The sequence below is a fragment of the Bos taurus genome, chromosome 7 (assembly GCF_002263795.3).
Source record: "Bos taurus isolate L1 Dominette 01449 registration number 42190680 breed Hereford chromosome 7, ARS-UCD2.0, whole genome shotgun sequence".
Taxonomy (NCBI): Eukaryota; Metazoa; Chordata; class Mammalia; order Artiodactyla; family Bovidae; genus Bos; species Bos taurus.
Genome location: NC_037334.1, coordinates 15053167 through 15075234, shown reverse-complemented (window position 1 = coordinate 15075234; position 22068 = coordinate 15053167). Strand labels below are relative to the sequence as shown.

Here is a 22068-nt window from a genome sequence, read left to right as displayed (position 1 = left end):
CCTGGTCATCTCTCAGCTAGGCCCTCGCAATTGCTCCCACCTTGGTCTCCCAGGCTGCTCTGGGCTTCCCTCTCCCATGACAGCCAGTTCGCATCATAGCCACCAGAGGGCGCCTATTAACTCCTAAACCAGATCGTGGCTCCTCAATACAGAAGCTTCCCAGGGTTTCACCCGTTGATTTTTGTCGTTCTGGGCAGCATGCGGGACCATAGTTCCCCCACCAGGGATTGAACCTGGACTCCCTGCAGCGGATGCGCGGAGTCTTAGCCACTGGACCTCCAGGGAAATTCCCCATTCTTTTTAAAAAGTAAAAGTTCTCACCACAGCCCACAAGCCTGTTCAGCCCTCACCTCCTCACCCTTCTCTCCCTCTCTATACGTCTCTTCCTGGACTTACTAGACATGCTTACAGCTCAGGGCCTTCGAATCTGTAGCCCCTCCATCTGGTATGTTTTCCCAGAGAGACACATGGCTCCTTCCCTCACCTTCAGGTCTCAAATCAAATGTCACCTTCTTAGGGTGGCCATGCCCGACCTCTCTATTTCAAAGCCTTCTTTTCCCAAGACACTATTATTTATCTCGTTTTGTCAGCTCCACAGTGTATAGCACTCGGAAAATACTTATTGTCGTCTCCAGCTCTAAAAGGTAAGCATCCAGCAGCCAGGAGGCACCCGGCTTGCTTTCCACTGGGGTGCCTAGTACACGGTAGCGGGTCAGTAAATGTGTGAAGGCCCCGCTGTTGAAGGCCTCTGTTAAGAGCCTCCGACACCACTCTCGCCTCCCAGGCTCACCCACGTGGCAGATGGAGAATGAACTTTCTTCCACGCCCCTGCATTTGCTGTGCCAGGGCTGGCGCAGTCTGAGCCAAACGTGATTCCTTTCTCACTCACCCCATTTCCTTGCTTTATTTTCCTCACGGTGCTTAACACTAAAATTAGTAGCTCGAATGCAGGCCCCCCAGCGCCAGGAACGGCTCTGGCACACAGTGAATGAATGAAATAAAGCACTCTGCACAGTAAGAACTAACAAATATTATCGCACCGCATAACTCCAAACTGGGCGGCCCCAGCCCTACCTCCCTTCCTCTCGGAAGTGCCGAGGTCCCGGAGCAGCCCGCGCTACCCTGCGCCTGACCTTTCTCCCCTGGGTCAGTTAAACCGGCCCTCTTTCCCGCCCGCCCGTCGCTTTTGAAAAACCGAAAACCCCGCCATTGTTCGCGGTTCACCGGTCGCCGTAGTTTGTCCAATCAGAAGCGGGCCCGCCCACTCCGGCGCGCAAAGCCTCCCTGGCAACGCGTGGCCATTGGCTGCGCTGGCCAGGAGGGCGGAGCACTACAGGGTCGGGAGCTGGGCAACGCGGCTGGGCTACAACGTAGCAAGTTCATAAGAAAACAAATCCGCGGCGTTTGGGGGCGGGGCCGCGAGAGCTCTGGCTCCGCCCCCTAGAGGCCTGCTCCGCAGCGGCGGAGAAGCCGGCTCAGAACAGACCCCGCCCGTCGAGGAGGAGGGAGGGTGAGTTGGGGGGAGACCCAGCCCCCAAGGGGCGGGCGCCGGGCAGGGCCCTACGGGCTAGTGGAGGGTTGGGCCCGGGCTCTCAGCCCCTCTCTACCCACCGTCTGACAGGGGGAGGAGCCGGCCGGGAGGGCGGGGGTCGCGCCCGAGACCCGGACGGGAGGGTCCGACCCGGAGCCTCGTTGCAGGCCGGGGACGCTGCGGGAGGGCTGTTCGGGCCAGCGCCTGTGGGCTCCCCCGCACTGACCGCCGCGGGGTGGGGCGGGGGGCTTCGCAGGCCGCCAGTATCGACATGCTGCTGGAAGAGGTCCACGCCGGCGACCGGCTGAGCGGGGCGGCGGCCCGAGGAGACGTGCAGGAGGTGCGCCGCCTTCTGCACAGCGAGCTGGTGCACCCAGACGTTCTGAACCGCTTTGGCAAGACAGCGCTGCAGGTGAGCCCGGGCCGACTCGCAGACCCCTTCTCTCTTCTCACCTTGTTCCCGTTGGTAGCCGACTGAGGTCTGTTCCTGCATCTCTGGGCTGACTTGGCTCCCTGATGTCCCCTTTCTTAGGTGGGTGGTGGATGGGGTTAGATTGGGGGAGGGGAGAGCTTTCCATCTTTGGAGGATTCCTTGTTCTCTGATTGCGAAGGATTCGGTTTCCCTGGAGAAGTTCTTATTCCGTGTGTGAGGGTTCACCTTCTTTGGATCCGAGTTTCATGAAGGCGGCTCCAATGTCTTGGAGCATCTATGAACGATCCGACCGTAGGAAGGAAGGATTCCTATTTCCAAGGTGTACCCATTTTCTGGGGGTTCTCTGAAAGGTATCCAGTTTCCTGTGGGGGAGAATCTCTATTCCCGCGGGGTTTTCATACTGGCATATTTGGTGAGGGGGATTACCAGTAAGGGAATAGTCACAGATTACATGGGAGTCCCTGTTCCCTTGGGGACATTTACAAAAGGGGAACCCCATTTCATCAGAAAGCATCCCTACTATATGGGAGGGGGAAATTCCTTGGAGGAGTTTTAAATTCCCTGGCCATCTCCATTTCCTGGAGGGGACTGTTCTCTGAGGTCTGTTTCCTGGTGGGGTTCATATTTCCTGATGATTTCCCATCTGTGGGGAGAAGTGTCTCTGGTTCCTTGAGGGAGGGTCTTAGGTTCCTTGAAAATTTCCACGGGGGCTATACCCTAGCGGGAGGTGACCCGTTTTTTGAAGGTCCTTATTCCCAGAAGATCTTGTTCTCTGGGGTCTCAACAGCTGCCTGGAAGTTTATGTTCCCCGGAGTTTTTCCTTCTCTTGAGAACCTTGTATCTGGCATTCTCAACTCCAGAATGACCCCTGTCTCCAGTCACCCTTTTCCCCAGACCCCCTCCTTTGGAGACTCCCTGACCCTTCTCTACCCCCATCCCCCCACCAGGTCATGATGTTTGGCAGTCCCACCATTGCCCTGGAACTCCTGAAGCAAGGCGCCAGCCCCAACGTCCAGGATGCCTCGGGCACCACTCCGGCCCACGATGCAGCCCGCACTGGATTCCTCGACACTCTAAAAGTGCTGGTGGAGCACGGCGCCGATGTCAACGCACCCGATGGCACCGGGGCGCTCCCCATCCACCTGGCAGTGAGAGAGGGCCACACTTCTGTGGTCAGCTTCCTGGCTACCGAATCTGATCTCCATCACAGGGACGCCACGGGGCTCACACCCCTAGAGCTGGCACGGGGGAGAGGGGCCCAAGAGCTCATGGACATACTGCAGCGGCACACGGTGGCACCCCTGTGACCTGGGGCCACCCACTCCAGCAGCAGGACCCAGCTGAGTTCTGTGTCAGAAGAGGGAAGAAACACTTTCTCCCTTTGCTCCTCCTGCCCGCTGCCGAGGGGCACCGGTTTGTGGCTTGTTGGTGTTGATTTCTGGGGTGTGTGTGTTTGACGTGCATTTCTCGTTTTTTTTTTTCTCACCCCTTTCGGTGTGTTGGGCAGAGAAGGGCTCCTACAGGCAAACAGCCACCTAAACGGTTCAGTTTCCTCCACGCCTACAGACTGAGTCCCAAGGGCAGAGCGTTTAAAACCCCAGCCCTCGAGAGTGAGAGAGTGAGGTCATCTCTTCCAAGGCTCTTGGAACCTGTCGACCTTGGCCGGCTTACGGAGAGAAGACCTCCAGTGTGCACACTGCTTTCCGGCATGGGGGAGGGGGGAGTGTTCCAAATCGATAAAAGGGTAGTATGAGTTCATTCATATTTTGTTGAAAGCTTCATTTCCAGTCCCTTGTACAGCGTTTAAAAAAAAAAAAGTCTATTTATTAAGCTTTATGGAAAATATTGTTGTGTGTGTAATTTAATGTTTTTACCCATTAAATTAAGACTTGTGCATGACCACAGCGCTGGTGGCTTGTCATTTTTGAGGGGGCGATGGAGAGTCGCGTATCCAGGATGTTTGTGGGGATGGGCCCTGGGGGTCGAGGATCGTGGATGCTTTGGAGGAGGGGAGAGAGTGGTAATTCCCAGGGCGCCAGGGGTAAGTGAGCTGGGTGGGGCAGCGGTTTACGCTGTCGGAACGGAAGGGAGGCAGGAAACCGCGAGTGGAGAAAGGGCCCCCAGATGTCAGCTGGGTGCCTGGAGCCCAGAGGGTGGGGGAGTGGGATGGGCGGTGGCTGCAGCCTTCCCCGCAGAGGCGTGACTTGTGGGCGGGGACAGCGGTCTCAGGGCCAGGGATCCCGGAAGGGCTGGGGGCAAGGTTACGTGCGGCCCAGGAGGCTCCGCCCCTATTTAAAGTCAACTGTGCGTAGCCCCACCTCCAGGGAGGCCGTGCTTTCCTGACGCGTGCGCAGTAGGTTGGAGAGCAGCCATGCCGGAGCCGCGCGGGTCGTCGCCCCTGCGGGTGAACGCGGCGTTCGCGGCGAGGTACGGCCGCTACCGTGAGCGAGAGGAGCTGCAGCGGCGTGAGTGCGGGGCGCATGCGCGTGGGGGGCCGGCGCGTGTCGGGCGGTCCGCAGGTGGGGTTTGATCTGGTCCCCCAGGCTCACCTGGGTGGGGGGCTCGCATCTTTGTCCCACAGTGAAAGATCGCTACGGGGACCGGCACAGCAGCAGCGACTCCAGCTCCGAGTCTGATTCCAGCGACGAGCACGTGGTGAGCTTCTTCGCCTCCGTCTTGGAGTTGCGGGAGATGTCCAAGAGCCCTGTCTCATCCTGGCCCGGACTTACAGGGGGCAGCTAACCTCCAACCCCATCGCGCCTTCATCCCTGACAGTCTAACCATTTCTCCCTGTCTGCCTCTGTTCCCAAAATGGGGCATCCCTCTGCCCCGTGGAGCACCCAGCTTTTCCCCACACCAGCCCTGATCTTCCCAGACTCACTGAGCCATCCAGCCCTTCCTCTCTGTTTTTCATATGCCTTCTCTGCCCACCTGCCCCTGTATCATCCATCCCTTATTGATTCCAGGAAGCACCACCACCCCCTTGCCTGCTACCTTTTTTTGCTTCCTATTCTCTACTCATGTGTGGTCCACCCCCACGGGGTCCCCTCTCCCACCCATTTGACCCTCCCTTCCACTCAGATCCAGCCCTCCAGCCCTCCCCCCACCTGCCTCTACCCAGCTGGATTCTGCCATCTTCTAACCTGTACCCCTCCCTACACCCTAATTCCCACACCCTCTCAGCCCTCCTGCCCCTGTTGCTTACTGCCCCCATCAGAGCCCCCTTCTGAAATCTGTCCCCACCCCCTTTTTCTGCTCTAGGAATTTGACCCCCAGCAAGAGCGTGACTTTTATAGGACTCTCTCCTTGTTGAAGAAGAAGGACCCCCGCATTTATCAGAAAGATGCCACCTTCTATCAGCGAACAGGTCTGGGGCTGCTTCTCATGGGACCCTGGGTCCTCATGGCTTTAGAAGCTGTTGTGGCTATTTAATCTTTCCATGGTGGCTCAGAAAGTCAAGAGTCTGCCTGCAGTGCAGAAGACCTGGGTTCAATCCTTGGGTCAGGAAGATCCCCTGGAGAAGGGAATGGATACCCACTCCAGTATTATTGCCTGGGAAATCCCATGGACAGAGGAGTCTGGCAAGCTACAGTCCATGGGGTGCAGAGAGTTGGACACAACTGAGCAACTAACACTTTCACTTTTTTTTCATCTACAAGTCAGAACTGATTAGCAGAGGGACTTCCTTTGTCGTCCAGAGGTTAAGACTCTGCACTTCCATCCCTGGTGGGGCAACTAAGATCCCATATGCCACGCAGCACAGCCAAAAGAAAAAAAACTGATTACTAATCAGCCAAGAGTGTCCAGGGTTATCAACTGTTGTCACTAATAATGGCTGTGTGTCTGGCACTGTTCTGAGTGTGAATTACTCACTGAGTGATCACCACCAGCTATTACCAGGTAGTAGCAAGTGTGATGCCTATTTGATAGCTGGGAACTGGTGGCGCGGGGATTTGAAACCTCCATCTGATTCTGGTCCAGCAGTTATTCTCTGCCTGGGGGAGGAAGGGGGTTGTGGGTGTGGGTGATGACAGACGTCTTTTGGTGGCCCTGTAGCATCGTCCTCAGACAGTGAAGAGGAGCCAGCAGCTGAGAAGCGAAAGAAGGTGCAACCCATGTACCTGAAGGACTACGAGAGGAAGGTTATCCTGGAGAAAGGAGGGTGAGGAGACAGCCTAACTCCTCTGCTTCCACCTTCCCAGGGCAGGTGGACACATGGGGGACTTAGGGGTGGGGGTGGGAAGAAGCCAATGACCCACCAGAGTTGGGGGAACCTCAGAGAGCAGGAGGCTTGATGACCTGCCTGCATCCCACTGTCCCCACCCCCCAGCTGGTGCTCTGTTTTTGAATTTTTGTCTCTTTTAATCATTTTTATTTATTTATTAGTTTTTGGCTGTGCTGGGTCTTCATTGCTGCAGGGGCTTTGCTTTAGTTGCGGCAAGCAGGGGCCACGCTCTAGTTGTGGTGTGTGGACTTATTGCTGAGGCTTCTCTTGTTGTGGAGCACGGGTTCTAGGGCATCTGGGCTTCAATAGTTTCAACATGTGGGCTCAGTAGTGGTTCCCAGGCTCTAGAGCATGTGCTCAATAATTGTGGCGTAAGGGCTCAGTTGCTCCAAGGCATGTGGGATCTTCCTGGATCAGGGATCGAACCTGTGTCTCCTCCTGCATTGGAAGGCAGATTCTTTACCACTGAGCCACCAGGGAGGCCCCAGCTGTTGCTCTTAAGAGCCCCCTACCCCACAGTGACAGACAGGCCCGGGGAAGTCTGTTCTGAAACCTTCATCCTTCTTTGCCCAGCAAATATGTCGATGAGGAGAATTCAGATGGGGAAACCTCCAATCAGAGACTCCAGGTGTGTGGGATGGAGGCTGGGTGGGAGGGTTCGGGGGCTAAGGGGCCCATGGCAGGGTCTGAGGCCCCTGTCACTCTCTCTGCAGCAGAGCTCGTCGAAGAGTTACGTGGAAGAACAGAAACAGCTGAAGGAAAGGTGAGCCCTGGAGCCGGCTGAGCTGCCAAGTGGAAGAGAGTTGAGGCTCTGAGGTTGGCAGGCCCAGGTTCAAATACAGCTCTGTCACTTAATGTGCCCACTTAATGGGCACTTGTGTGCCCTTGGGCCTGTCATTTTCTGTTCTCTGGGCCTCAGTTTCTGTATCTGTGAAATGGGGTTGATCATGGGCTGTATGTCACAGCACTGCTCTGGGCTGGTCAGGAGGAGCTCAGGGCTTATTAGTAGATAGGGCTCATCTTTGGATCAGTGGGCAGGGCCAGTGCACCCATCCTGAGGCTTGTTTTCTTGCTTGGGCAGCTTCCGGGCGTTTGTGGAGGACAGTGAGGATGAAGACAGCGCTGAGGAAGGTGGCTCCGGGTTGCTGCAGAAACGTGCTAAAAGCAAAGAGGAGAAGGTAGGTGCCGGGTCCCAGTGGGACGGGGGGTGGTGGCGGAGAGGGGGCACCAGGAGTGTCCGGCAGATCCTCATCGCTGGCCATCCCTCAGGCCCAGGAGGATGCTGACTACATTGAGTGGCTGAAGGGGCAGAAGGAGATTCAGAACCCCGACACCCTGAAAGAACTGGTGAGTGAGTTCCCATCCGTGGCTACTGACCCCCTAAACTTCCCGGTCTGCCTCCATCCAGCCTTTTCCTGGAAACTCACCCTTGAGTGGCCAGCCAGGAGCACTTCGTCTGTTCCTTTTTTTTCCCTTGCACCGTGCGGCCTTTGGGATCTTAAGTTCCCCAACCAGGGATCGAACCCGTGCCCCCTACAGTGGAAGCGTGGAGTCTTGACCACTGGACCCCCAGAGGAGTCCCCAGGAGCACATCCTTTGAGGATGGGGGCCCTGCATCTCTGGGCCTCAGCTTCTATAACATGGGGATTATGGCACTTACTTCATAGACTGGACGTGAAGCTGCAGTCACTTACATCCACTGGCTGCCCACAATCCATGGCCCCACCCTCCTGCTTCGCTGACCCTGAGTCCTTCACCTGGGTCTTATCACACACCCTTCACCCCTAGACTCACCTCAGGGAATTCTGGAACAACCCAGAGCTGGACGAGGGGGAGCGCTTCCTGCGAGATTACATCCTCAATAAACGCTATGAGGAAGAAGGGGAGGAGGAAGACGAGGAGGAGGAAGACGAAGAGGAGGAAAGGTGAGGGCCTCTGTCCCCCAGGGGCCTGGAGGCAGCACTGGCCAGAAAGGAAAAGGCGCTGGGTGTTCACTTTATCACACAGACGGTGACAGAATCTGGAGGAGGAAACGGCACCCACTCCAGTGTTCTTGCCTGGAGAATCCCAGGGACGGGAGCCTTGTGGGCTGCCGTCTGTGGGGTTGCACAGAGTCGGACACGACTGAAGCGACTTAGCAGCAGCAGCAGCAGTAACAGAATTAGGGACTTCCCTGGTGGCTCAGTGGTAAAGAATCCGCCTGCCAGTGCAGGACACATTTCCTTGGGTCGGGAAGATCGCCTAGGGTGCTGGAGAAGACTCTTGAGAGTCTCTTGGACAGCAAGGAGATCAAAGCAGTCAATCCTAAAGGAAATCAACCCTGAATATTCACTGGAAGGACTGATGCTGAAGGTGAAACTCCAATACTTTGCCCACCTGATGTGAAGAGCCAACTCATTGGAAAAGACCCTGATGGTTGGAAAGATTGAAGGCAGGAGGAGAAGGGGACGACAGAGGAAGAGATGGTTGAATGACATCACTAACTCAATGGACATAAATTTGAGCAAACTCCAGGAGACAGTGGAGGACAGAGGAGCCTGGCTTTGTGACCATGAGGTCGCAAAGAATCAGACACAGCTTAGCAACTGAACACCAACAGCTGAGTTAGCCCTTTTTGGGGGGCTGCACCACACGGTATGCAGGATCTTAGTTTCCTGACCAGGGGTTGAACCTGTGCCCCCTTGCACTGGAAGCGCAGGCCTTAACCACTGGACCACCAGGGAAGTCCCCAGAATTGGCCTTTCTTGAGGGAGACCCAGAGTGTGGGCTCTGAAGCCAGGGGGCCCTGCTCTTGGACTTTCATGCCTCGGTTTCCACATCAGTAAAATGGGGTAACAGTGGCTCCCTAGCAGAGCGTTCTTGTGAGGATTAAATGTGTGAACACGCTGGTACATAGGCGTGCAGGAGCTCTGCTGACCCCCCAGCCCCACCCCATCTCATCCCTCAGGGTCCCTGGTCCCCCGGTCCAGCTGGCTGTGGACGATTCCTCAGACGAGGGCGAACTGTTTCTGAAGAAGCAGGAGGACTTTGAGCTCAAATACAACTTCCGCTTTGAGGAGCCAGACTCTGCCTCGGTGGGTAGCCGGGCCGGGGGCTGGGGGCTGGGGGCTGGGGAGGACCTGGCTAGAGGGTCCCAGGCCAGGGAAGGAACCCAGAATCATCTCTGGTGCCCACAGGTCAAGACCTACCCTCGGAGCATCGCCTCCTCCGTGCGCCGAAAGGACGAGCGCAGGAAGGAGAAGAGGGAGGAGACACGGGAGCGGAAGAAGAGGGTGAGTGGCTCTCAGGGTGGCCTTTGGGGGGACGTGCAGCCTGCAGGGGTTGGGGGTGTTGCTGACATCCTCTGACCTGCCGCCTGCAGGAGAAAGCGAGGAAGCAGGAGGAACTCAAGCAGCTGAAGAACCTGAAGAGGAAGGAGATCCTGGCCAAGCTGGAGAGGCTGCGGCAAGTCACGGGCAACGAGACGCTGGGCTTTGAAGAGCAGGACCTGGAGGGTGACTTCGACCCTGCCCGGCACGACCAGCTCATGCAGGTGCATCCCCAGAGCCCCAGCCTGGCTGTGCAGCCGAGTGCTCCGAGTGTGGCTCTGGAGCAAGCAGTCCTTTTCTGGCTCAGAGAAGTGACCTGACCTCTCTAATCCTGTGTCTCTTGTCTGTAAAGTGGGTCCAAACTGCAGCATTTCCCTCAGGGCTGTGAGAAATACTAAATGCTAATTAGCTTGGTAAATGCTCAAGGAACCATGGGCTGCTATATTTTCTTTAAACACATTTATCGAGCCATTAGTGTTGATTGTTGTATTGGGAGGGGGAACACAGGTTCAGTCCATGGAAACAGGCAGTGAGGCCTGGATGGGAGCCGCAGTGGGGACCCCGGGCACCAAAAAGTGGACCCAGACTCAGCCTGGGGGTTCATGGAAGGGAGAGTAAGGATGAGTAGATGGGCCAGGTGAAAAGTGGAGTGGGTAGGTGCTGTGTAGTTGAAGTTAAACCTTCACTTTCTAGGAGCTTCTTAATCCTGAGCTTCAGGTTCTGTGTTTGTTAGTAGTTTCTGTCTTCTGGGGTGCTTGTGAGAATGCAGTGAGACACAGCCCAGTGTTGGGCATGTAGTAGGTGTTTATAAGTGGCACAGTTAGCAATATTTGCCTTTCCTAGCCAGTGGAACAGGGGGGCAGAGAGCGGGAGGGTCGATGGGGCAAGATGAGCCATGAAGTGGGGGTACAGGGACCTAGACACACAGGGTTCTCCCCACATCAGGAGCTGGGTCCTGGGGGGCGGTGCTGGGGAGCCACAGAAGGTGCAGGAGCACCAGTGTCTGGTGGGGAATGGGCTCTGCTGACCCTCCCGGCCCCGACCCTGTAGAAGTGCTTCGGGGACGAGTACTATGGCGCCATGGAGGAGGAGAAGCCGCAGTTTGAGGAAGAAGAAGGGCTGGAAGGTGAGGTCACTTGGGGTACCGGGCTGGGGGTGGGGGTGCTTGGCCTACTGATCCCCTGTTCACCCCCTGCCTGTCTGGCCTGAACCAGACGACTGGAACTGGGACACGTGGGCTGGGCCGGAGCAAGGTGGAGCTTGGAGCCAACAGGAGCCACACTGCGAGGACCCCGACTTCAATGTAGGTGCCCTGGGCATGGGAACCTGCGGGGGGCGCCTCAGAGGGTCCCCTGGCAGGCCTGACCTATGTGTCCTGGCAGATGGACGCCGACTATGACCCCAGCCAGCCCCGGAAGAAGCAGCGAGAGGCCCCTTCGTTGGGCAAGAAGAAGCGGAAGTCGCCCTTCGCCACGGCTGTGGGACAGGAGAAGCCTGTGTTTGACCCTGGTGAGGCCCAGGCGGGTGCCGGTGGGTGGGCAGGGGCTCGCTGGGCCCAGCACACCCCGACAGCCTGGCTCTGTCCCCACTTAGGGGACAAGACATTCGAGGAGTACCTGGATGAGTATTACCGGCTGGACTACGAGGACATCATTGATGACCTGCCGTGTCGCTTCAAGTACCGCACGGTGGTGCCCTGCGACTTTGGACTAAGCACTGAGGAGGTGGGACCCCGGGGTACCCCAGAAGCAAGCGGGGATGCCCAGAACTGGGCATGCTGTGACACAGCCTATTTATTTCTTTATCTCCAGAACACCAGGACCAACAGTGCTAATGATAATACTAGTAATATCGCCTGCCACAAAGGTTTCTGTGAGGCAGGGGCTCAAACAGTGCTGTCCACAGGAAGCCCCAGTAAATATCAGTTTTAATTCTGTATATTGGCAGCAGCGTGGCCATTAAGACTTGGCACCAGTTGAAATCTTGACTGGGCTACTCACCAGCTGTATAACCTTGGACGTATGACTTAAGGCTCTGTAACTTGGTTTCCCCATCTGTAAAATGGGCCTTATAACAGCCCCACCTTATGACTGTGGATGTGAAACAAATGTGCTTTGAATGTCACTGTGCCCTAGCCATGATGGCTGTGGATGCTTGGCAGTAAAAATAGCCAATGATGATTGAGCTTATACCATCTGTATTCACTTCCTCATCCTGATAACCTTCCAGTAGGTTCTGAGAGGGTTGCCCAACTCATAAGTGAGGAGACTTAAGGTCTTAAGGTTGGGAACCTGGGTCTCATCTGTATTAGCAAAGCTGGTCATTGGCACGGAGACCCCTCCCCTGGTTTGAGTCTGCTGGGACCACAATATACCGGTCAGGGCCCAGATTGTAATCTGACATTAGCCATTTCCTGGCCATGTGACTTGGGGTAAGGATCCCCTTCTCTGGGCCTGTTTCCCCATCTGATGCCCCCAACAAAAAAACGTCCATTGGCCTCTGCAGAAATCAGTTCTTCCTCACCATCGGGACACTGCTGCCCGGTGGAACTAGCATTACCTTGCCTTGACCCATGAGCTGACTAAGGCTGAGTCAGGGCCCCCTGGGGCTCACTAGCAGGACCCCACCCTCCCTTCCCTTGCAGATCCTCGCTGCCGATGACAAGGAGCTGAATCGGTGGTGCTCCCTGAAGAAGACCTGCATGTACAGGTGATGGGGTGGGGCTGGGCTGGGTGCCCCGGGAGGAGGGGCAAGCAGGCTGGCAGGCAAGCATGGGCCCCATTGAGACCACCCAGCAACAGACATGTCCGCTGGGGGCCGGCAGGTCGGAGCAGGAAGAACTGCAGGACAAGAGGGTGTACAGCCAGAAGGCCCGGAACGTATGGAAAAAACAGCAGATCTTCAAGTCACTCTGCCCAGAGGAGTGAGTATGGCTGGTGGAGAGGTGGGCTTCGGAGCCCTGTCAGGCCCAGGGTTTGAGTCATGCTTTGTCAGCTGTTTGTCACATGACCCTGGGGGTAGGGTTTCCTTTCCAATACCTGGGCATCAGGTCTTGGCTGGGCCATAGCTGTATGATGTTGGGCAAGTCATTTTCCCTCTCTGGGCCTGTTTCCTCATTTGCAAAATGGAGATACAGATGGCTCACTTCTTGCTGGGTTTTTCTTTTTTTGAAGATTACATAAATCGATTCATGTAAAGTGCTTAAAACAATAAATGCTGGATAGCTATTAGCTCTTGTTACTGTTACTATGCCTGTTATTTCCTGATTTATAAATCAGGAGTGCTCACAGAGCTGACATAAAGCTAAAATGAGTTAGTTTGTGTGAAGAGCTTAGTGTAGGCACAGGCTAAGTGATCAAGAGCATCTATCTACCCACTCCAGCTTCAGAGTAGAAAAATCCCAGTGTGGTATCAGACCCATGTTTGAGTGCAGGCAGGCCCCCAAATTGTTCTGGCCACTTCTCTGAGCTGCCCCTTTTCTCATCTATAAAAACCGGCCTATAAAAATTGTGACCGGCCTGGGCTGATTCATGACTTTTCCTCCTCCAGGGCAGAGATGCCCACGGAAGCCACAGGGAAGCCACAGAGAGACAGAGCTGGCTCATCAGGACAGCTGGTAGCACCTGATGGGGCCTGTGGCAAGCGGTCCCAGCCTGAGAGCACCCCAGCAGAGGAAGAGGCAGATCCTGTGACACCCACGGAGAAGCTGGCCCCCCAGAGGCGGAAGAGGGGCAAGAAGGCCCGTCTCCTGGGCCCCACAGTGACACTTGGGGGACGTGAGTTCAGCCGCCAGAGACTGCAGGCCTTTGGCCTCAACCCCAAACGGCTGCACTTCCGGCAGCTGGGCCGACAACGGAGGAAGCAGCAGGGGCCCAAGAGCAGCCACTGAGCTCAAGGGAGCCTGCAGGGGCCCCTTCCCTTCTTATCAACTGTATGGACCCTCGCATCTACCTGTAGGCTAGGGAGTCTTCCCATCTTAGAGATGTGGAAGCTGAGGCCTACTCAACAAGCTTCCCCAGATGACTCAGGAAACCTCCCCGCAAGCCACCCTCATATGCTGGGCCCAGCAATAGCCACAGTCAAGTCAAACGGCTTTATTAGCCCCCAGCAGCCACGGCCCCTCCTCGCTCCCACCAGCTCTTGGCAGGATAGGGGCTTTGTGACCAGTGAGGGGCATGGACGGTCCAGTGCAAACTACAGTACGGAGTCAGGCCCTGAGTGGGTGCCCGGGGGCCTCCCTCCCTGCCCCATGAAGAGGGCCCAGCTGGTGGGAGGCAGGTGTGCGGGCTCTGTTCCTGGCTGAACGGCCCCAGCCCGGAGGCTTCCTGGACTGGTCTCTCTCAGCTGCACTTGTCAGGGGGGAGTTCAAGCTCCCACACCTAACATGACATAAATTAAAAAATAAATAGGGTTGTGTCTTCTCCCTTATTCCCTCCCTTTATAAAAACACAAAGTCCTCAGAGCTTGGGCGTTTAGCCTTGAGGAGCCGGCCACTGCGAGGGAGCCGCAGTGTTTGCTGGGAGGGCGGGGAGCAGAGGTCATCCAGGCTGTGGTCCTGAGCGTGGCCCTCGACCAGGGTGAACATGGGGTATCGTTCTGTGGCTGAGGAGGAGCTGAGGACCTGTTGGGAGGAGAGCGAGCAGCTCAGTCCCGAAGCCATGGTAATTATCCAAGTAGATACAATTAACAGCCATACTTAACCAGGTGCTTCCTGAACTCAACTTCCACCCCTCCAGCACAGTGACGCAGAGCAGACAATCAGCACCGTCTGTGCTCTGGCTACAGTGATTGGCTCAGTAATGAGCATGTGACCTTGTGCAACCAATGAACCACAGCCCTGGGATTTTCTCTCTGCTAAGAACATGGGGCTCTTTCCACTGAACTAGATAGTGGGGGGCAGCTCCCCTGGTGGCTCAGCAATAAAGAATCCCAGGTTCCCTGGGTTGGGAAGATCCCCTGGAGAAGGAAATTGCAATCCTCTCCAGTATTCTTGCCTGGGAAATCCCATATACAGAGGAGCCTGGCAGGCTACAGTCCATGGGGTTGCAAAGAGTCAGACATGACTGAGGACATGCACACACCCAGAGAAGCTGGTGGTCATTTCTTGCTGCCCTAAGGGTAAATCCCCGATAGAACAACAGAACCAAAGGACAAGGCAGGTCCTGCCACTTCAGCCTCTGGGGAGCAGCTGTTCCCTTAAATTTTTCATTTCATGATGCTTTTTGCTAATCAGACCTAACCCAAGCTGAAAAACACTGTAGGGCTCCTGCAGGATAATAATCCTGACAACATGGCCAGGTCTGCTGGCCTCATGGCCTCTGTTCCTCTTCTGCTGTAGACCTGCCCTTGCCCCCCCAGCCCCCAGCACACCCGGCTCACCCTGGTCAGCTCTGAGCAGAGCGTCTCAAACTCCTTTCTGTCTCCAGCATAGAAACCCACGGTACAGCTTGGGTCCATCTTGGCAAAGGCCATCTTGCGGGGTGAGGTGCAGTGGAAGGACTGGGGTGGATAGATGAGGGAGGCTTAGCGGGTTCCCTCCACACGCCTCCAACCCCACCCTGGGGATCCCAGCTCGCTCACCTCCAGGGGGAAGTCGGCCTGGCTGACATCCACGGTGGGCTGGCAGTAGTGCGGGTCCAGGTAGAGCAGGAAGTCATCTGTGGGGAGGACATGTGAGGTGGGGGTGGCGGTGGAAAGGGGGGTGGGGGGATGCCACGGAGCAGCATGGTGTGGGCCTACCCTGGTAGCCGATGAAGTACAGCGAGTGGCGGGGCTTGCCGCCCATAATGCCCAGGCACAGCTCTGAACGAAGGAGCTCCTGCGGGAAGGAAAGGGGGTGGAGTGAGGGCCCAGAGCAGGTGCTGTCAGGCACCCAAATGCCTGGCAAAACCCCAGAGCTTTACTGGTGGCTCAGTGGTAAAGAGCCCGCTCACCAATGCAGGAGACATGGGCTGGATCCCTCCTCGGGGAAGACCCCCCCCATGCCACAGAGCAACTAAGCCCATACGCCACAACTACTGAGCCTGTGTTCTAGAGCCTGGGAGCTGCAACTGCTGAAGCCCGTGCCCTAGAGCCTGTGCTCCCCAACAAGAAGCCATTGCAATAACAAACCTGCACACCCCAACAAAGAGTAGCCCTGGCTCGCCACAACTAGAGAAAAACCTGTTCAGCAACAAAGACCCAGCACAGCCAAAAACAGAGAAATAAAATCATTAAAAAAAGGACAAAGGCCCAATGTGTGCAAACCCAAGCCGGGGCCCTGGGGGGTGGCAGTGACCAAGACAGACAAAACCCTGTCCCCATGGAGCTTATGTGCTAGTGTGGGAGAAGCAAGAGCAAGAGGAGTAAGATCTGTCATGTGTCAGAAGGTGGCAGCTCTCTGGAGAATAAAAAGAGGGAAGGCTTTGCAGTGTTAAGCAGGGGGAGTCAGGAAAGACCTCAGTGAGAGATGATGTTTCAGCAAACAGTTAAGGGAATTCAGAAATCGTTTTGGGAAAGAGCACGCCAAGTGATAGGAATGGAAAGTGCAAAGGCCCTGAGGCAGGTGTTTTCTGAGAACAGAAAAGAGGCCTGTGTGGCTGGGGCAGAGTGAAGTGAGGTGGAGAGTGTGGGCAGATGGTAGAGGGCCTTGTGGGCTGTGGGGAGATCGCTGGCCTTTGTTCTGAGTGTAAACACACTGCGGTCTTTGCAGCCTAGCTGTTCCTTCTGCCTGGACACCTACTCCCCTGGCTTCTCATCTGCTTCTGGCCAGAGAGGGGCTTTCCGAGGCTGGGCAGCCACCCCCACCTGCCCTTCACCATGTTAGTTTTGGTTCCTTTAGCGTGCGAGTTGCAATGCCACAGCTGTCAACCGGGTCCCACACCTACTGCCTGTCACTCCCCCACTAGAATGTCAGTTCCCAGAGGGCATGAACTGCTGCCTGTTCACCTTTGAGTCCTCAGCAGCTGAAAGGGCTTTTGGCACAAAACAGCTGCTTCATAACTACTGGATAATCCAACGAAGAGACAAAGGAAGCATAAACCCCTAACCCAAGCTGAAAATGTCTGCAGGGCTCCAGTGAGGGGGGCTGTGCGGGGAGGCACGGGGGAGCCTGGCAGAACCTACCTTCACGCAGGGCACGTACACGGGGTTGAGAGTTTCTCCACCAAGCCGCACTGGTACCAGGATGACCACGGACTTCCATTCAGCCGTGGGGTCTGGCCGGGCCACCAGGCGTGCCACGTCCGCTTTGTATACTGCAAGGACAGGGCAGCAGGTCACGTTCTCGCCCGCCTTCCAAGTCTCATTGTATGAACCTCCATCCTTGGGGCCCAACCTCACCTGAGCAACCTCCCTGGATGACACTCCTGTTGCTGGCAGAAACGCTTTCCAGCATTCCCCACCCTCCACCCCAAACTCCCTCAGACAATCCCAGGCACGCCAGGCAGGTATGGACACCTCCATTTCAGTTGCCTCAGAGGGCAACTGAGGTCCTGAGATTATGACAAGGAGTGTAAAGCCAAGAGGGAGGTGAAGAGCTTTCCCCACAGCCCAGAGTGCCTGCCCAAGCCCGGGCCTGACCAGTCTTCCCCTCCTCGGCACCTGGGTTTGCCGAGATGGAAATGGGAGCACCAAGCAGTTAGTCAGTCAGCTGCATGTCCCTGTGTGTCCCTCAAGTTTCATCCGCTGGTCTCTGCTTTCCTGTCATCTCCCTCGTGGCTATGTAACCCCCTCCTGACTCCCAGAAAAATACATTTAATCTTTCCTGGAGACAAGAGCTGCAATGGTCTGAATGTCTCAGTCATGTCCACCTATGTCCAAACCCATGGACAGTAGCCTGCTAGGCTTCTCTGTCCAGGGGGTTCTCCAGGCAAGAATACTGGAGTGGGTTGCCATGCCCTCCTCCAGGGGATCTTCCTCACCCAGGGATGGAACCCGCGTCTCTTAAACATCTCCTGCATTGGCAGGCAGGTTCTTTACCACTAGCACCACCTGGGAAGCACCCTCCCCCGCCCCCATCCCCCATTTCATATGTTGAAATTCTAACCCCCACCCCCCACCCCCCGGAAGTGATGGAATAAGGAAGTGGGAGGTGATGAGGTCATGAGTGACATCACTGCCCCGGTAAAAGGGACCCCAGAGAGCATGCTTGCCCATTTTGCTGCCTGAAGATACAGAGAAACAAACCAGGAAGTAGGCCCCCAACAGACCCCCAAACAGCCAGTGCCTTGATCCTGGACTTCCCAGCCTCCAGAATTATAAAAGATAAAGACCTTGTTTACAAGCCACCCAGCCTGTGGGTGCTTTTTCTGTTTTGTTGGCTATGCTGTGTAGCTTGTGGCATCACAGTTCCCTAACCAGGGACCAAAACCAGGTCCCAGCAGTGAAAGCACCTAACCACCGGACCACCATGGAATTCCCTGGCCTATGGTATTTTCGTTATACCAGCCCTAACAGGCTAACAAACAGGCTCTCTGTGAAAAATTACACCTTGCCCCAAACATCTATATTTTTTCATTAAAATGTATAGGATCTGTAGATTCCTTGATATCAATCCACAAAAGCTCCTTTTATAAACTGATTGGGAGGGCATAACAATGAGGGAGGTTTCCCTGATAGCTCAGTTGGTAAAGAATCCGCCTGCAATGCAGGAGAACCCAGTTCGATTCCTGAGTTGGGAAGATCCGCTGGAGATGGGATAGGCTATCCACCCCAGTATTCTCAGGCCTCCCTTGTGGCTCAGCTGGTAAAGAATCCGCCTGCAAAGCAGGAGACCTGGATTCGATCCCTGGGTTGGGAAGATCCCCTGGAGAAGGAAAAGGGTACCAACTCCAGTATTCTGGTGTAGAGAATCAGTCAAAGAGTCAAACACAACTGAGCAACTTTCACTCAATGAGAGCTAATATTCAGTGAATACTTACTATATGAGAAGCTCTGTTCTAAAAGTTCCTTTTTTTTTTAATTTAAAAATTTTATTTATTTTTGGTTGTGCTGGGTCTTCATTGCTGCTCTGGCTTTTCTCTGCCTGCAAAGAGCAGGGGCTACTCTCTAGTTGTGTGCACAGGTTTCTCATCGCCAGCGGCTTCTCTTGTTGTGGAGCACGGGCTCCAGAGTGAGGGCTTCAGTAGCTGTGACCCCTAGGCTCGATAGTTCTGGTTCTGGAGCACAGGCTCAGTAGTTGTGGCGCATGAGCTTAGTTGCTCTGTGGCATGTGGGATCTTCCTGGATCAGGGATCAAACCCATCTCTCCTGCATTGGCAGGCGGGTTCTTTAGCACACTGAGCCACCAGGGAAGCCCCTAAGAGTTACGTTTATCACTGACTCACTTAATCCTCATGAAAACCTTGTGAGGCAGAGGAGACCTGACTTTCGTATGCGTTAGCACTGTTTACAAAGTAAAAGTGAGTTGGGGACTTCCTGGCAGTCCTGTGTAAGAATCTGCCTGCCAATGCAGACATAGGTTTGGTCCCTGGCCTGGGCAGATTCCACATACCGAGGGAACTAAGCCCATGCGCCACAACTACGTAATCTTGAGTGCCTGCAGCCTGTGCTCTGCAACAAGAGAAGCCACAGCAATGGGAAGCCCATGCACCACTAGAGAGTAAGAGAGAGTAGCCCCTGCTCACCACAGCTAGAAAAAAGCCCACCCACAGCAACAATGAACCACTGCAGCCAAAAATAGTCATTCTTTTTAAAAAAAGAGTGAGTTGGACCTGAGAGAGGAATTCCTTCTGTCCTTTATTCTATTACTCAGAGAAGCCCCTAAAGCCTCCTCTCCTGATTCCAGAGAGAATGAAGGGATGCTGAGCAGCGCCCCCGCTGCCCGGTGTGGGCCTCCAGTCCTTTCCAAGGGCCCCTCTGCTGCAGAACTTGTTTCAGCCTCTGAAGAAAGTGGGTCCTAATAGGCGGGTGAGGCAGTGACTGGCTCAGGGTAAGAACCCCGTGACCTCAGCCCCCAGTCCCTTACCTGTGCAGTCCTGAGAGACGTACACCACCAGGCGGGTGACCTCTGAGCAGCTCTCCACCGCTTTCCTGGGGATGGGAGGAAAGGCCTGAGTTCCCCGGGGGGCACCCAGGGGCTCCCGTGCCCCCTGCCGCGGCCCTCACCTGAGTATGTGTGCCACCAGAGACGGCCCATACCAGTCGCCTGCCTTCTTGCCTGAGCCCTGCCCCAGCTCCACCAGCCGGTGTAGGCCAAAGGGGGCCCGGGGGTGGTCAGCGAACCAGGACACGATCTGCCGATGCCGGCGCTCCTGCTCCAGCTCAGGGGCCTGGGCCCAGCGCGGAGGCAGCCACCGCGCAGGCCCCCGGCGTCGGCTGGGAGAGCCCAACCCCGGCGGCTCGGAGGGGCCCAGGCCTGCGCCCTGGCACCACGTCCAGTCTGGTAGGGATGCAGCAAATAGTCAAATGGCGATGGCATGGGGGGTGGGGCAGTTCCCATGATTCACACACAACACTGATGCTCCATTAGAAACCTTCGTGTTTAACTACACTCTTCACATTCCTTAAACTTAACTATTATTTTTTACATTTTGGCTGCACTGATGCCATGCGGGAGCTTAGTTCCCTGACCAGGGATTGAACCTAGCTCCCTGCAATGGAAGCACAGAGTCTTAACCCCTGGGCCACCAGGAGTGAGTGAAAGTCGCTCAGTCATCTCCAGCTGTTCACGACCCCATGGACTGGGGCCTGCTGGGCTCCTCTGTCCACAGAATTCTCCAGGCAAGAATACCAGAGTGCATAGCCAGTCCCTTCTCCAGGGGATCTTCCCAATCTGGGACCAAACCCACATCTCTCACTTTGCAGGTGGATTCTTTACCGTCGTCTAAGCCACCAGAGAAGCCCCCTTAAACTTATTTTATAAACAACTCTCACTCCACCCCCAAATTTAACTTTACACACAATTCTAACAGGCCTTGAAATTCTTGGTTTACAAACCATTGTTAACACTGCTGACCTGGGGTTGGCGCTCTACTCCTACTGTGCCCTTCCCCCTCCACCACCGCTCACCTCTGGGCAGGAAATGAAGCAGAAGGCCCTGAGCCAGCATCATCTGCCCACTTCGTAACATGCACCCCCAGCCACAGTCTGAGGTCAGGCTGCCTCCCGCAAGGGGTGGGAAGTCCCGGCGGTATGTGAGCCATAGGCGAGATACAAAGTCCCGCTGGAAACGCTGGATGTCACCTGCAAGAGCAGGCTTGTTAGCCACCAGAAACACCCCTTTGGGGCCTCCTCCAACCCTAGTCAGGGGCCACCAGCTCACCCTCGCCCTCGAAGCGGTAGCGGCGGCCACAGAGATGGACACTGGAGATCTTGCTAAAGCTGGTCCGGCTTTTGACTGCCCAACCTGGGGAGACACAGGGCAGCCCCCAGCAAGATGAAGCACTTGCTTGGCAGACACACACCCTAACAGGACAGCAACAGCGCTTATGTGCCCCCAAGTGTGACACGGGGACTCTCCTAGTTCTTATGTCAGGGTAGGCTCTTGGGGCATCCGTGCTACATTCCTCTCAGATGGAGGCGGGGCCCCTGGTAACAGCCACATGTGCTGCCTGTGCATGCTCAGTCATGTACAACACTATACCACCCCAGCTGTGTATACAGGGTATGGACAACACTCTACCACCACAGTTATGGACTGTAACCTGCCAGGCTCCTCTGTCCATGGGATTCTCCAGGCAAGAACATGGAAGTGGATTGCCTGTTTCCTCCTCCAGGGGATCTTCCCCACCGAGGGAGTGAACCAATGTCCCTTGAGTCTCCTGCACTGGCAGGCAGATTCTTTACCAACTGCGGCACCTGGGAAGCCACACGCATGTCTGCTACTAATTTCAGGATGAATCAAAGCAGGTCTGATTATTGTACCCATTTTACAGAGGAGGAAAATGGAGGCACAGGGAAACAAAAAACCCTTGTCCTAGGTCACACTGAGGAGTCGACTGAGACTTGAAAACACATTCCCCTTTGGACCTGCCAGCCAGCGGCCCGCCCTGGGCTGGGCAGGGCGGGAGACGACCCACAGGTGACTCACAGGAGGGGAACAAAGGGTGGAATACTTGGCAACGGCAGGGTCCTGGCTCTCCTAGACTCCCACCGACTTCCTAGCCCTGCCCGCCTGAACTTCAGCTCGCTCTCACGTCAGAATCGAAGCCCCGGGCCCCGCCCCCTCCTCACCGTACTTGACGTTGTTCCAAGCGGTCAGGAACTTCGCCTTAAACTTGTCCACTTCGTCCGGCTCTCCGGGGCCGGTCCCGGGCGATGCAAGAGCGGGGCCGCTAGCTCCGGAGGGCCCCAGGCCGTGGGGGTCCGGGGTTCGGGGTCCCCGCGGCCTGCGGCCCTCCGGGCGGCGCGCGTCCTCCGGACTCCCGCTCCGGTACTGAGCGGCGGCCGGCGACACGGAGTTCATGGGCGCGCCGGGAGGGCGGACCGAGGGCCCCGGGGGCCGCGTGCGAGCGCCCCAGAGGCCAGGACGCGGCCGGGACGCGGACGCCCAGGAAAGTGCTAGTGGGGCCCCGGCGCGGCGACCAGGCCCCCGGGCCCGGTGCGGGACGCTATCGCCGCCGCCGCCGCCATTTTAGCGGCCCTGGCCCCG

General features: G+C 56.1%; 3 protein-coding genes across 4 annotated transcripts; 2 read left to right on the top strand and 1 right to left on the bottom strand.

Moving 5' to 3' along the window:
* The first annotated feature begins 1381 nt into the window (after window positions 1-1381).
* Window positions 1382-3863, top strand: CDKN2D (cyclin dependent kinase inhibitor 2D). Its single transcript, NM_001046050.1, is given in 3 exon segments — window positions 1382-1510; window positions 1788-1943; window positions 2912-3863. Coding segments are annotated over 2 exon segments (501 nt in total). The 5' UTR covers window positions 1382-1510; window positions 1788-1802; the 3' UTR covers window positions 3272-3863.
* Window positions 3864-4314: 451 nt separating this feature from the next.
* Window positions 4315-13918, top strand: KRI1 (KRI1 homolog). Of its 2 annotated transcripts, none has more exons than XM_024994097.2 (19): window positions 4315-4429; window positions 4546-4619; window positions 5226-5331; window positions 6021-6126; window positions 6763-6817; window positions 6906-6952; window positions 7271-7367; window positions 7459-7536; window positions 7978-8114; window positions 9137-9263; window positions 9366-9461; window positions 9551-9721; window positions 10548-10623; window positions 10712-10800; window positions 10880-11006; window positions 11091-11221; window positions 12142-12206; window positions 12322-12420; window positions 13047-13918. In XM_024994097.2, the coding sequence occupies exons 1-19, from the start codon at window positions 4336-4338 to the stop codon at window positions 13384-13386; spliced, it is 2115 nt and encodes a 704-aa protein (XP_024849865.1). In that variant the 5' UTR covers window positions 4315-4335; the 3' UTR covers window positions 13387-13918. The 2 variants fall into 2 exon arrangements, with proteins under 2 accessions (XP_024849865.1, NP_001103542.1); NM_001110072.1 differs by having other exon boundaries at window positions 4317-4429; window positions 6903-6952; window positions 13047-13908.
* Window positions 13577-22067, bottom strand: ATG4D (autophagy related 4D cysteine peptidase). Its single transcript, NM_001099146.1, is given in 10 exon segments — window positions 13577-14118; window positions 14877-14996; window positions 15078-15154; window positions 15237-15315; window positions 16602-16732; window positions 19444-19508; window positions 19584-19857; window positions 20487-20660; window positions 20740-20823; window positions 21651-22067. Coding segments are annotated over 10 exon segments (1419 nt in total). The 5' UTR covers window positions 21883-22067; the 3' UTR covers window positions 13577-13935.
* Window position 22068: the final 1 nt, after the last annotated feature.

What these genes read in the sequence shown, in the direction of transcription:
- KRI1 (NM_001110072.1), top strand. Translation starts at nt 4,336, where the DNA reads ATGCCGGAGCCGCGCGGGTCGTCGCCCCTGCGGGTGAACGCGGCGTTC. An exon ending in CACGGGAGCGGAAGAAGAGG is followed by an intron (nt 9,462 to 9,550) that starts GTGAGTGGCTCT and finishes TGCCGCCTGCAG; the next exon opens with GAGAAAGCGAGGAAGCAGGA. An exon ending in TTGGACTAAGCACTGAGGAG is followed by an intron (nt 11,222 to 12,141) that starts GTGGGACCCCGG and finishes CTTCCCTTGCAG; the next exon opens with ATCCTCGCTGCCGATGACAA.